Raw genomic sequence first — 13,903 nt, 5'->3', positions numbered from 1 at the left:
TGTATTAACAGAGTAATAAACCAAGTCTGTCACTAATATAGAGCCATTTATTTGTTTTCAAGTGATCATCTGCATTATAACTGTTTATGAGTCACTGTCTTTTTTCCTATAATCTTTGTTTTATTAGGCTGTGAACTTTCCACTGAATATAAAATGCTTGAACAACACCTACAAGCTGAGCCAGGTCCATTATGAAACTATGACCTTCAGGAGGGCGGACACTGGAATGAAGCACTGTGTACTAACTGGTGAAACACAATCACAACACAACACAAATGTTCTCTTTCTTTATTCTACATTAAAGCAGCAAAAGTTGCAGTCACTCAACAATAGTCCTAGTGTCTTAGTACTAGTAAATCCAACAAAGCAAATAAAAAAATAAGAATAAAAAAAAACAACCCGCCCCGGTTCAAGGAAGTAAGTGTGTATTACTAATGGTGATGATGCATTTTGGATTTGGGTGTGTGGTGAATAAGAAAGCGGATAAAGGATTACACCAAGTCAGCAGCTGAATGTATGTCACTGTTATTCTGTCCAGAAAAAAAGGGTGTTAACCCCACAGGTCATATATTTATATTTTTTACAAGGTATCACACTGACTCTTGAAAGAAAATTATTAGAATTCCACTGAAGCCAAAACTCTTCATTAAATTTCAAAGAGACGAGTCTTTTGGTTTGTTTTTTTTTGTTTTTTTTGTTTGTTTTTTAGGATATGATGACTCCCAGCAGTAAGTCAAGGGCACTGGCCTCTGTGTTATATGCCATGTACTCACACCCTCATGTCCTTATAAGGTCCTTTTAAAACAGTGTTTGTATCCATGCTAAGACAAAACAAACTTCTTTCCCCATTTGGAAGCTGATACATTACAGTACAGTCTTGAGATCACTCTCAAAGGAAAGAAGTAAGTTCTTTCCCACCACTTCGGTTATTGCTTCCTGCCTATTGTCTAGCAGCCATGATGGCAGTCATACTGCCATTTGCCTGTCATTCCCTTGTGATCTCTCAGATTTTGTGCAGAGGACCTCCAGGGATACACAGGCTCCTTGCACTGGTAGGACAGCGCACAGTAAATGCAGGCACACTCGCAGTCCGCCACTCTATCCAACCAAACACGCAGGCCGACCCCATCCTTATCTTCCTCCTCGGTGCTCAGCAGGAGGATGTCAGCAGAATGCAGGCGTGACACACTCTGTCATCCTGTTTGCAGTTCCAGGTCCATGGCTGCACAAGCATTTTTTTTTAAATAGCTCCAAGGATTCAGTGCGTTTGTGTATCCTGCCGATGACGTCGCTCCAGTAGCACACATCCGCACTATCCATAACAGAGTAACTTAATAGCAGTTGAAAATCTTATATTTGCTGCCCTCTAGTAGTTGTAGTTCTCATCTGGCAGCAGTGATACAGGACTGTACTCACAGGTCAGTGGAGTAGAGATACAACCGAGAGCACTTCTTACCCAACGTGTCAGACGTGCAACAGACATGAAGCTTTCAACCAGAAGAGGTCAGCGAAACAGAGCTTTTCATCCTGGTGTCAAGTTACTCTCAAAATGTTGCTGATGAATTCACCCAGAGTGGAAGTCCAGCTGTACTGCCGGCTGTGCACACGTCCCTGTCAAGATTTCTGCAGGAGAATATTGCAGGTTTCAAAGGATTCTTCCGCCGGTGTGTACAGATTTCCTGGCATGCACTGAAAAACAAAACAGTGTAATGAGTGTTTTGTGGAGATGGAGAGAGCAGGTGAACAAAGCAATACACATTTGTGTTTTTTCCTATAACGTACCCTAGGGTCTCTGTTTCCGTTTATCATTTCCTTGAATATTGTTGAAGGGTCAGGTATGATGGGGCAAATTATGTCACTGTGCCTACAAACACACAACAACAAGCATATCAGTGACGGAAAGCAACACCCAACACAAAATTTTCTCCCCACCACAATATAATTTGCTAAACAAAATGTCAACAGTCAGTTGCTTTCTTCCTCAGAAAACGTGCCCATGTCGGATTACGGTAATATATTCTGTCAAACTTTTCCAGAATATTTCACTGGCAGCTGGCAGTTCATGTTCTGACAGGGAGGTGGATATCTAGCAATGAATTCCAGGGAACTGTGCCCCCGCCACTTGAAAATATCTTTAACAGGACCCACATTGTGCAGAATGACGTATATGCAGAATTTGACAGAAGGAAACTGTTTTTCCCGTTCATCTCCTGATGGGAGGAAACGTTTGTTATGATCAGCAGGTACCAACATGATTTTGTGACATCACAACCAGTTTGGAGGCCAAGTGCTGTGCAACGTGAAACTTACATTACCGAGTGTGGTATGAAAACTCGACATTACCGAGAAGACACTTTTCAGTGACGTAGGAGACGTCTTGCGTCAAACATATGCTTTTAACCAGTTATTGGACTTAAAATTTTATGGGAAAACCATCACACACAAGTTAATTATGTATTTTCATGTCTTACAAAGAAACTCTTTAGGTAAAAAAACAAACAAAAAAGCCCTAAATGACTATGTGCTCAATGCACATTCCTTTTCCATGACTCTTTTATTATTTATTTTTACTGTAGCTCCACCTGAAACGTCTAGCTTCCCGTACCTGTGGGTGCGGCAGACACAGTGATCACTGATTAAACACTACAAAGCGCTCCAGTGTAGAGCCAATAATATTCTGAGGTAGCTCTTACTTTCATATAAAAGTTAAGGAAAGTCAGGTGCAGTTCAAAGTAACAACAACGTCCTATGACTGACGTTTTAGTGGCAGGCTAAAGAATGATTAGGTTTCTTCCTGTTAAAGGGCATCACATACATAATCTCTGCTTCTCGTCTGGGACCCAGTAAACTTTAATCTCAGTGAACAGTTTCTGTTCTCACAAATCTCAAATACTGTTTCATAAAACTATGAATCACAACATCTGCTCTCGACAGATTGCAAAATTTTGAATAAAGCAGTCTAGACGCTGAGCTGTACTATGTACCATCTACAAACACTTTGTGGCAGATAAGTGAAATTCTTTGACTTTCCCAAACATACTTCCTGAAGCAGTAGCAGGACAGGACGACGCAGACACACAGAATGATGGGGATGACAATGGCAACCACGGTCCAGGAGGACACCTTATTAGTACCTGTGAAAAACAACAGACAAGTGTTTGTCAGCTTTTCAGGATAATTTCAAGCTTTTGCCTCAAGTCAGAAATGTAAAAACCCAAACTCAGACCCCCACAGAAACACCCACTCATTCACTGACCATCCTGTAGATTCATTCTGCTTGTAAACAGTGTAAGAAGTGTAGAGACTTTGAACTCCCACAGAAATCACTGCAATCTAAGTCAGCAGGTAATTTCTTTCTCATTTCAGTTCATCATGATCACATGGCTGCCATGTGGCACGCAGTGCAGTGACACATTTTCTGCTTTACATCTGGTGTCTGCTAAAATGTCCTCTTATCCACGACAGATGTTTGAACTCTACATTGATTCATCAGCAGAAATGAGCAGTTACAGTCTTTTTTTTTCGTGTATTCTCACTGAACACACCCGTTAAACATTCACAGTTCTGGTGGAAAAGTAAGTGAACCCTTGTATGTAAGGACATGTGACAACTTGAATTCGATAACCGGTTGAACCTCCTCTGGCAGAAAAAAAAAAACCTACAAACAAGCTCTTCCAGTGACTGCGGATCACACACGAACAACATTCAGGAGGAGGTTTGGACCATTCTTTGGCTCTGACTGGGTCACATTTTCTTTGTCTGAAGTCAGGACTCTGTCGTATATTTAGTTTGATGTTTATAGTCACCTTCCTGTTGAATCACCCAACTTCTGCTGAGGTCCAGCTGGTGGACAACCACCCTGACATTACCCTGTAAGACACCGTGACAAACTTGGAAATTCATGTTCTCAAACATGCTCCATGATTTAGGTGTGGTGGACTCATGAACAGAGATGTTAACCAGCGATCCAGTGATTCCTTTAGGTCTTTAGTTGTTACTCTTGGCTGCTTTTTTTTTACCTCACTGAACTGCCTTTGGAGTCATCTTAGCCGCGCTCCCACTTTTAGGGAGAGTAGCCCCAGCACTAAATCCTCTCCATTTATAGACTGTCTGACTGTGGACTGATGAATATCTCAAGTAACTCTTTCCAGCTCTGTACAAGTCAAGTCTTCTGAGATCTCCTTTTGGGAGGGAGGGCTCACGGCAGCATACACTTGTCGTGAACAGTAAACTCATAACGTTTGAGTGTTTTCTATAAACCAAAGTATCATCATCTCATTGCTTGGACTCCAGGTCTTCTAACCCCTGACTCCAGTTAGCCGCTGTTCATGTCAATAGCTGAGGGGTTCACATATTTTTTCCAACTTACAATGTGAAGTTTTGACTGATGTATTCAGTATGAACACGAGCAATACGATGACAGCGCAATGATTTGTGCTTTAGTAGTTAAAATAGATTGTGACCGTTCATAATTAGGTGTGTGTGTGTGTGTGTGTGTGTGTGTGTGTGTGTGTGTGTGTGTGTGTGTGTGTGTGTATATATATATATATATGCACCTTTAGAGTAAGTAAATTAGAGTAAGTAAAACTGGTTGGACGGTTACCATATGTCTGAACGTCACTCCACTCGCTGGCTACTTCTATGCAATTAGATCCACCCACAACTCTGTATTTGAACTCGTAACGGCAGTTTTCGTTGTAGACAATGGGATAAGGCGGCACATTCTCCATATTATCCGTCTTTTCCCAAGAGTAGTTCTGGCACTTCTAAAAAAAAAAAAAAGTAAAAATAATAAGAAAACATAACATGCACTTTGCCAGGTACAGAGAAACTATGCACCCTTAATGAAAGATGCCGTTGTCTGAATTTAAAAGTTTGGATAAGAACACAGACGTGTTAAACAGAAAACAGGGAGAATTTTTACAATTTAAGGTAAACAGCTAATTTTGACAACTTACTTTGGACTGATCGCACTGTGTATAGCACAACTCGTATATCCATTTACAACCTGTTCCAACCTCTGGAGCTGCCCAGTTCAGGATGAGGTGATCTTTGTCTTCCCTGATGTTCAGCTTTGGTGTAGGTATTTCTGAGGAGATTGTAAGAGCACAAAAAAAATCCAATATTTTACCTGAATCAGCAAAAGGCTAAAACAAGATTCAATCACTGGTAATCAAAGTATTCTAACAGCAGATGTTTTATATTTATTTTCACAGTATGTAATGACTGATCAGCCATGAGTTGTTAGAGATAGCACCAACCAAATGATGATAGTTTAAAGGTGCTCTGTCCGATGCTGGTGTTCGCAAGAAAGCAGATGTCATCTGTTGTGTTCAGGTGACACCCATTCCTTTTTCCAGCGCTGTAATACTTGTCACACTCTTTCAACCCTGCTTTAATGAGCTCTGCAGTAGATCCATAATCCCTGAAATGACAAAATGGGGAGGTGATAAGAGAAGTGGGGAACAGCGAAGGCTCTGGCAGTGTTCTTTAAGTGACTGTGGTTGCCGCAATTCCTTCAGTTGCCCCTAGATTTTGTTTGTCACAGGTTCATTTCCATGTGGACTGATAAATGCTATTAAATGAATGCAACTTACAACACCACCAGCCCTGAGTGAAGCATGAAAATCCCACCCACACGCAGTTTTTTTTCACGCTGCACTGCTGATGGCCAGATGTGCTCTTTGATGCAGATATGGCACCGCTCTAGTGGCCATTGCATGGCTGAAAGGAGGTGCTTGTTGCATTCTCCGTGCTGGGTAGACGAGCCGACAGAAGCAGGGGTATTGTTTACTTTCGCGACTGGCAGATGGGGTTCTCCGAACCCGACATTGACCGCACGCAGAGCGGTAAGAGGAGGGGAGACTACAGCGCTTGAGAGCAACGGATGTTGTAATGCTGGATGTTATTGAGAAAGAGTGTCTCTGTAGCCCAGACACTGTGTTCGTTGTGAGTCTGCAAACCTATTATCACATCTGCCAATATAGTTGCTGTTTACATCCCACTGTTGTTGCTGTTGAGAGGTGACAAGCTCAACACCCAAACACTTCTGTAATCATTTCAGAAGACTTTAATCACATTTCTCTTTCTGTCCATAAACTGCAGCTGCAGGTCCTGATGGTATGAGCCTGTGTGTGGGACTCTACAGCACCTCTGTCTCAGCCTGAGTCAAGGTTCTGGTGCTGTGGAAGACATCCTGCCTTGTTCTGATGCCAAAGAACTCATCCCTTATCTGCACTCAAAAACTAGAGGCCTCACATCCCAATTAATCAAAGTCCTGGAGAGACTGGTGTTGACACATCTCAGGCCTCAGGTGAGGACCTCTCCAGACCCTCGCCCTCAGGCTGGAGTTGGCAACGGCATCATCTACCAGCTTCAGCGAGCCCTTTCTCAGCCAGACAAAGCAGGCAGCACTGTGACAACCATGTCCTCTGACTTCTCTATTGCCTTTAATACAACCCAACCCATCCTGCTGAGGGAGAAGCTAATATTGAAGTAGACGCTAGACCTGAATGATTTTGTGTGAACAGGTGGTCAGCAGCACAGGAGCACCACAGGGGACTGTGGTCACTCTCTGACCTTCAGTACAACTCTGACTCTTGTGATCTGCAGAAGTTTTCAAATGACTCTGCAGTTGTGAGGTATGTCAGCAGGGGGCAGAAAACAGTGACCTGGTGGACTGCTTTCTGGCATAGTGTGGGGGGACAACCACCTGATCTTTAATGTGGCCTAGACCAAGGAGACGGTTGTGGACCAGAACTATGTTAAACACCATTTACATCCTCGGAGAGGAGGTGGAGGTATGCAGCCCATTACAGCACAAGTTAAATGCTGATAAGCTCTGGATGATAACATCCCAGCACACACACTATGATATATAATCTGTAGGACACAATTTCAACAACATAATTAAATGTTTACTAAACAAATTTAGAGACATAGGGTCTCTTCCTTATTTTGGCTTTGACTGTAATCCTCACCTGAAGGAGAGCATCAGAGCAAGAGACGGGTCTACTGGGATCCAGGAACAGTCCATTGATTTGGGGTGAATGATACACTTGAAGTCGTTCACAACTACGGCTGTATAGGACAAAAACAAAGGTTTACACATATATAGCAAGATTCCAGTCTGATACTAAAGCATCATGATGATGGAGAAAATAAGAGGACGATCTAAATACGAAACCTCAGTCAGTTACAGTATGCTTGTCATTTAATCTTTCTGGTTTTTACCTCGTGGCTTTGGGCTGTCAATGGTTATGTACACAGGTTTGCTGCTATTCCAACCTTTACAGGTGTCCTCAACATAGGTTTGAATGCTGTACGTCCATTGATCAGTGTCCATTTCTTCCGTGAGACAATTCTCTGTGAAATTCCTCCAAATTGTGCGCTTTAAATTGTGCTTCAAAAAAAAAAACAAAACAAAAAAACAACAACATGAGCTTTAATGATGTTTATGCTGACACATGCTCAAACATGTTCTCTCCCTGCAAGCACCAAGTCAGGCATAATCAACATATAAATCAAATAGCAGAGACTTCAGATTGGCTTGAAATGAGTAATCTATTACATTTCAACAGTGTGGTCACACACATTCCAGCAGGGACTATATTCAGATCTTTAAAGATTTGAGAGATTGAGATTTTTTGCATATATTTTTTTGTCCTCTGGGCTACATATCCAAACAACATGAATCACTATAGTAAAGTGAGGATGATTTCACCTTTCATTTGAAACTTCCCTGTCTGAAAAACTTCACACAGACTTAGCGTGAAACATTTGTAGTCTCTAAGCCCAAGCCAAGAAAAAACACATGGCTCTGATGGCATCAGTGTGATATAATCAGCCATTGTTGCAGGCTTATGAGTGCTTCCTCCAAAGCCTTACATTACACAACTGTTTTCACCAGCTGAACAGTAATGAGCTAATTAAACTTGATGTGTAAAATCAGTGGAGTGTGCCTTTAAGTGAAACCATGGGTTGCCTGGAATCAATCTAAAAAAAACTGTGTTTACTGGTTGGCAGTAATGTCATTTAGTACACTACATGTGTTCCATAGCTAATTGCCTGCATCAATCTAACAGTGATGTGGAAATAACTCTTCACTCATATTGCTGTGTGTTGACTGCTGGACCTCCTTCCCAGACCCAAGAGATTCAGTTTTGCCCTGCTTACTTCTTTGTGTGATCCGTTCTTCACCAGAAAATGTTTATATTTGATTTCACAGTTCTGTGGCAGATTGCTGGGCTTCCACCAGGACACGTTAACAGTAAACGGGTCGAGCCACTCATATGACAAATTTGTGGGCTGAGGAAGGCGCGCTGTAGGACAAGAATTAAAAAAAAAAAAGAGAGAGAAATTAACCTCACCTTTTCAGAGCTAAAGATGCTGTTCAGAGAGAATCACAGTGGGCTTTCATTAGTTCCAGGAGTCACTGATTTCAAACTTTAATCACACATTGCACACAGCTGCTTTTCTAAAGGTCAAAATAAAACATGCAAGTATTTTGACAACACAATGATGGGGGCCCAAATACTCACTTTCTACCGTGGGGCCCATTACGGGCCATTAGGCTTAATGCAAATGACTATTAATAGCTGAAAATAGAAAGAATAAAGAGAAATAGAAAGAATAAAAAGATTTCCTTATGGTGCACTGCACAAGACGATTCTCCCGACTCCATCTGAACAAATCCGCAACACCTCAGTGAGGCCAACGTGTCCGTCGCTGAATATAGTTCTCGTGCGCGTCTATTCTAGAATCACGGTAGTTGATTAGTAACCACAAAAAAGGAACTAGAGAGGAGCTCAGAGAGCGGAGACCTCTGCCGAGCCCAGTGCCAACCAACATACACCAGAACACACGGATAAAAACTAGAATACATAGTAACACATAATAACACGGATCTGCCTCCAAATTTTAAAGGCTTCTTCCACCAAATTAGGTGAAAATGTGGTTTTTGCCCATTATCTCATAAACAACTTTCCTTAACAAGTTTCAATAGATTCCTATTATATCTATATAAGAATGTCATTTTCTGAGATTTAGAGAAAAGTTCAGAGAAAATCACCTGTAAAGTCAATGAGCTTTGAACAAGGAGTCAAACATCACTTAAGGCTTTCCTGGTCTGTGATTTTTTTGGCACTGCAGGTCAACGTCTGTTAATATAGTGTGATGAAGTGAATCCAGTGTATGTGGCAGTGTATGGTCTACGGTGACATGGTTTTTATTGTTTGGACAGGGATCCGAGAAACTAATGGGAGTTTCATTTCATCTTTTCACGCACACGTGTCTTTCGGGGGGGCCGTGCGTAAGTAGCCTTCTGTCCAGACTTTGGCTTGAGCTCAGCGCCTGCAGCCGTGATTTCAAAATAAAGGTGGCACACCGAGGAATAACCGACCGCTGCTTGTAAAACAAGGCAGAAAATATCATCACCGAGCCACAAAATACACGTTTTCAACTTGAGCATAAAATCTCTCCCCTTGACTCTTAAATATTTATCAGTCAAAAACCTCACATATACAAACAGGACCGGCACGAACCGGGGCTGAATACCGAGAGAACAAACGCTCAGCAGTCATGGTTTAAGTAACTCAGAAAATCGTACACAAAAAAGGAAAGAAAAATAAAGAAAAGAAGAAGAAATCAACTCATCATTTTTAAAAGCTGCCAGCTGAACTTTGCTATGATAAACTAACCTTGTTATCTCTTTATTAAGCTCGTAAAAGGTAGGGTAGCGGTTAATTGTTAAAGGTATTGTAACAGGAATGATGAAGGGGTCTTTACCTGCATTACAATGCAAAACCATTATCACGGTGGTGCTTGTTAAGAATGTAAAAAATTCCCGAGTGAAAGTCATGATGTCCTCAAGCGTCTGAGCGATTATTCCACAGGGGACCGGCTCAAATGCGTCGAGTCCCTTGATTTCTTAATTAAAAACACGTGTAACACTTAATGTTATTGTACGGAGCAAAGAAATACAGGCGACACAGTGTCCAGCATCAAAAGAGAAAGGGAAAAAAAAACATGCTGGACAGACATGAACGCGATCCAAACACACCTTCAGAATGGGATCGGTTACGCTGCGCCCTCTGATTCTACCGGGAACCGAGGGGCGGAGATGCCGTTTGAGAGGGTGGGAAGTTGCGCTGACGATGTGCGTGTGATCATAAGAGCGGTATCACAGACCACAAGTATCTATCCCTCCAGGAAGTCGTCAGCATCTAAATGAGTCCTGTGAATCATTAAGCTGATTATCTGTGAGGGTAATGGCTTTATGCAGCAACAAACAACACAGAGTGGACAAACTGATGGTGCACGGCCTGTAACTGTGTCTGCGGCACAGCTGCATTGTTCTGTAAAACCCCGTCAAGCTTTGACACAGCACTGCTCTTACAGGAAGTACACTACATAGACCTACGAGTACGGGGACGCAAAGGTTTAATGTTCACAAGTTTCATATAACTGACATTTCAGACGAAAACAGCGAGTTTGGATGTAGTTAGCCCTAAAGTTGAGGAAAACAAAACCTAAACTAAAGCAGTCAAAGTGTCTTATCTCCATAGTATGAGTCAAGCTGCCATTAGACCATACCTGCTGCTTAATGCAGGAATGCATGGCAGGTTTTTTTTCCAGATGTTGGAGAGCTCTTCCATTGCCAAAGAAATAATTGTACAAAATTACACTTTTTTAAATAGGTTGAGAATGACTTATCATGACAAGTGAACTGAACCCCATGCGTAAGATCAGTGGAATGTCCCTTTAATGCTACTGAGTACTGTATTGCTTTAGTTTACAACTGTTTGTTTTAGGCCCCTTTTCCTGTTTTGACATGACAGTGCCTCAAGCACAAAGCCAGGCCCATTAATTAATTAAATAAATAAATAAATAAATGAAAAATGAAAACGTTTTCCCAGTTCGGTGTGGAAAAGCTCCACAGGCCCAAAGGCACTGACCTCAACCCCGTCCCACAACCCACAATCAGTCTAATTTCACAAATGTGCCTGTGGCTGAATGGGAGTAAATTCCTGCTGCCAAACTCCGTAACATTGTGGATAAAACAGCGGATTAGCACCTATGTTTTGGAATGCACAGGTGAGGTGTGTGTGTGTGTTTGTACGACAGGATTTAGGGGGATTATTTAAACCAGTTTTTCCTGTTGACAAAGTAATTTAACCACCAAGGGCCATTTGAGTAGCAGTTGACGGGCTCTCAATTGTATCGCACCATCTTCCTCTGCAGGTGGAGTTGCCAAGATGTCACAGAGACGTAGATTTCTTCAGAGCATTTTAAGGACACCTCGATCGTGTTGGCTCAAAAGTTTAGTTTGAAGTCCATGACAACTTGGCAGTGCCCTGCAGGGGAAGATCTTCTGTACGCTCCAGCTATTGTTTTGTCAGTTACTGTCCTTGGGCTCAAAAGCTTTTCCAGGTTTTATTGGAAAAAAAAAGGCTTTACAAAGTAAGTTTGACAAGCAGCAGCACTTCAGTATATAATGCAGTAAAAATGGAAAAAAAAAAAATCTCTCTGCTAGGACAGACTTTGGACTGAACAAGAGTCCGACATGTTACAAATATACATACATACAGTACGTACAAACATACATGGATACAGAATTCAATTTACAGCATGAGAACAAATTATGTACATCTGCTTAAATATTATTCATCTATCTGCTCGTTTCAGTGTAGCACTTGTGAAATACTGTGAATAACCAGCATGTGATGGTTCATAGAAATCGTGATAAATGAGTCTCTTCAGAAGGCAGAGCACAAAGGCACTGGATCTAAAACCCAGATGAGAGGAATTCACCACTTAGTCACTGAAGTAAATGTTAATCACACTGCTGCGAGACATGTGTCCTGTCCTCACAGCCCGTCTCTGAGGACAGGCCATGAAATGAGCATATTGTAAACACTGTTTCAGTGATTGTTACAAAGCTCGGATACAATTTGTAATCATAATCTTTTCTGGTTTGCCATTATTCATTGCATCTACAAATCTAGAACAGATTGTGACAACCAATAGATTTTTTTCCCCATATATACCATGTAATTGAGCTACTTTTATACCACAACACAGCTTTATTAGAACCCTGAGGTCTGTCTTTTCTTTTCTTTAACTTTGGAACTGATTGAGGAGGTGTTTTCCTTTGCTATTAAACAAACAGGGTGGCGACTTTGGCCCAACGCTCACTTTAAGCTGCTGCTCTAAATACGTGACTTATCTGTTTGTCACAATCTGCCAACCTGGCTGGAATGCGCTGCTAGACTATAAACATCAACCCTTGGCTATCTCAACGCTTTTGCTTTGGGTGTCTGTTACAACCGAAAAGGTTAAGTTGGGATCATCGTGCTGGAAACACAGAAAACACTGTTGGACGCCAAGTAGTAAAAATTCATTCTGGAGAGAGAGAGAGAGAGAGAGAGAGAGAGAGAGAGAGAGAGAGAGAGAGAGAAAGAGAGAGCGCTATCTCCTGCATAGATCTGAAGGAATGTGGAAAGAGGACAGGAAAAAAAAAGCTTTAGAGCAGTATCTCTCTCTCCCTCTAAAGAAACTACAGTCAATCCTGCAGTTTGTCACCAAGGCGGATTAAAAAGTGCAATGCAACCTAGCATGACTCAGCACAACACCTAATCCTGGCATGCTGATATTGAGTTGGTGTTGCTTTAATACATTCTCAGAAACGCTGCCGCCGTGGTTTGAATATTATATCCAGCTGCTGTCCTGCGATCTTTCACCTCCATCATCCACTGCACATCCAGCTCAGATGCTGCAGACAGCTAAGCGGCATCTTCACCGGGGGGGTGGGGGGGGGTTGGAGGGTGGTGGTGGTCGGGGGGTGGGAGGGTGTTTAGGCAAGCATAGCTGGGCAGGCCTGAAACTGAGAGCTGCCCTGTTATCATCCTGTCCAGGTCCTTAGGGGAGAAGTGAGAGGATATACACGAGGGTGGGTAGCGGCGGGTGGGGGAAGACGGACGCCGGTGGGACAGGGGTCAGCCGAGGTCGGCGGACGTCCCGCTGATGGCACGAAACACGTGAAGTGAGTTTTGTAACAGGGAGCGCATCATGTCCTCCTGGTAGATCTGGGGTCAAAGCAAAACACAGAAAGTTTGAGTGGCAGCTCTCACATCAAGATGTAGGCCAGACACACACACACACACACTGAACTCAAATCAGCTATATAGTTGTTCACACACATTGAATGGATGGGCTGATGGGATGTGACGCACAGTGAGTCAACACATAAATACTGAAAAAAAATGTGTGATTGCATCACTCAACTTTGTTTCTTTAACTGTCTTGTATTAAACTCTTATCTTTTCTTTCTCTGACCTCTGATTATTGTTTGTTTGCACAAACTTTCCTCGCACACTGGAGAAACGTGGCAGCCTGATGATCAGATTAAACTCTTCTTTCATTTCACTTTAATCTTTTGATGTTCACTCGCTCCAAATTGTGAACAAATCTGAGCTGTGGGTGGTGAGTCAGAGTTCTGCGTCCAGGCTTCCACTGCGGCCACTTGTGTTTATACCAGCAGTCACTTAAAATTTGTTTTTATTCCAGTCAAACAGCTGTTGCTGCTGCAGAGACTTACAACCAATACTATCTATGCAGCTGAGTAGACACAGGTTTACAGGCTGATACAGGAGGAATGATGTCTGCATCTATTATTTTTACTTAATTTAATGTTTTCGTTGCACTTGTGCAAAGAAATGAACACAAGCACTTTTGTTTATTTGGGGCAGCACACGAAATGAAACTATTTACTTTCAGGACACACGAGCACTGCCTGTGTTGCATGTGCGTAGCAGCAACCTCGCTGAGCTGCTGCGGCTCACACGTGTATGTGCGTCCACACCGCCAGCGCGGCTGGTAGCCACCACGCAACGCGAGCAGTAGA

The 13,903-nt window shown here is 42.3% G+C and overlaps 2 protein-coding genes across 4 annotated transcripts in view; both read right to left on the bottom strand.

The window, feature by feature from the left end:
- Nucleotides 1-274: 274 nt before the first annotated feature.
- Nucleotides 275-10,083, bottom strand: LOC121176757 (interleukin-13 receptor subunit alpha-1-like). Of its 2 annotated transcripts, none has more exons than XM_041030816.1 (10): nt 9,787-10,083; nt 8,175-8,321; nt 7,234-7,398; nt 6,981-7,080; nt 5,262-5,425; nt 4,959-5,089; nt 4,604-4,766; nt 3,041-3,134; nt 1,783-1,864; nt 275-1,689 (listed from the first exon to the last, which is right to left on the bottom strand). In XM_041030816.1, the coding sequence occupies exons 1-10, from the start codon at nt 9,857-9,859 to the stop codon at nt 1,615-1,617; spliced, it is 1,194 nt and encodes a 397-aa protein (XP_040886750.1). In that variant the 5' UTR covers nt 9,860-10,083; the 3' UTR covers nt 275-1,614. The 2 variants fall into 2 exon arrangements, with proteins under 2 accessions (XP_040886750.1, XP_040886749.1); XM_041030815.1 differs by having other exon boundaries at nt 7,234-7,402; nt 8,176-8,321; nt 9,787-10,082.
- Nucleotides 10,084-11,414: 1,331 nt separating this feature from the next.
- The window catches only part of dock11 (dedicator of cytokinesis 11), a 54,518-nt gene continuing 52,029 nt past the window's right edge, over nt 11,415-13,903 (bottom strand). For both annotated transcript variants that reach the window (XM_041031531.1, XM_041031532.1), the window contains one exon: nt 11,415-13,085. In XM_041031531.1, the coding sequence (XP_040887465.1) occupies nt 12,996-13,085 (90 nt within the window). In that variant the 3' untranslated portion in view covers nt 11,415-12,995. The remainder of the gene's footprint in view (nt 13,086-13,903) is intronic.

Source organism: Toxotes jaculatrix, chromosome 23 (assembly GCF_017976425.1).
Source record: "Toxotes jaculatrix isolate fToxJac2 chromosome 23, fToxJac2.pri, whole genome shotgun sequence".
NCBI classification, from domain to species: Eukaryota; Metazoa; Chordata; class Actinopteri; family Toxotidae; genus Toxotes; species Toxotes jaculatrix.
The sequence above is the reverse complement of the archived record's forward strand: the minus strand, read 5'-3'. Positions and strand labels throughout refer to the sequence as shown.

Coding starts and splice junctions, on each gene's coding strand:
- LOC121176757 (XM_041030815.1), bottom strand. CDS start 9,859: ATGACTTTCACTCGGGAATTTTTTACATTCTTAACAAGCACCACCGTG. Junction 8,322..9,786: donor GGTTTTGCATTGTAATGCAG/GTAAAGACCCCT, acceptor CTTGTCCTACAG/CGCGCCTTCCTCAGCCCACA. Junction 1,865..3,040: donor TCCTGCTACTGCTTCAGGAA/GTATGTTTGGGA, acceptor GTGTGTTTGTAG/GCACAGTGACATAATTTGCC.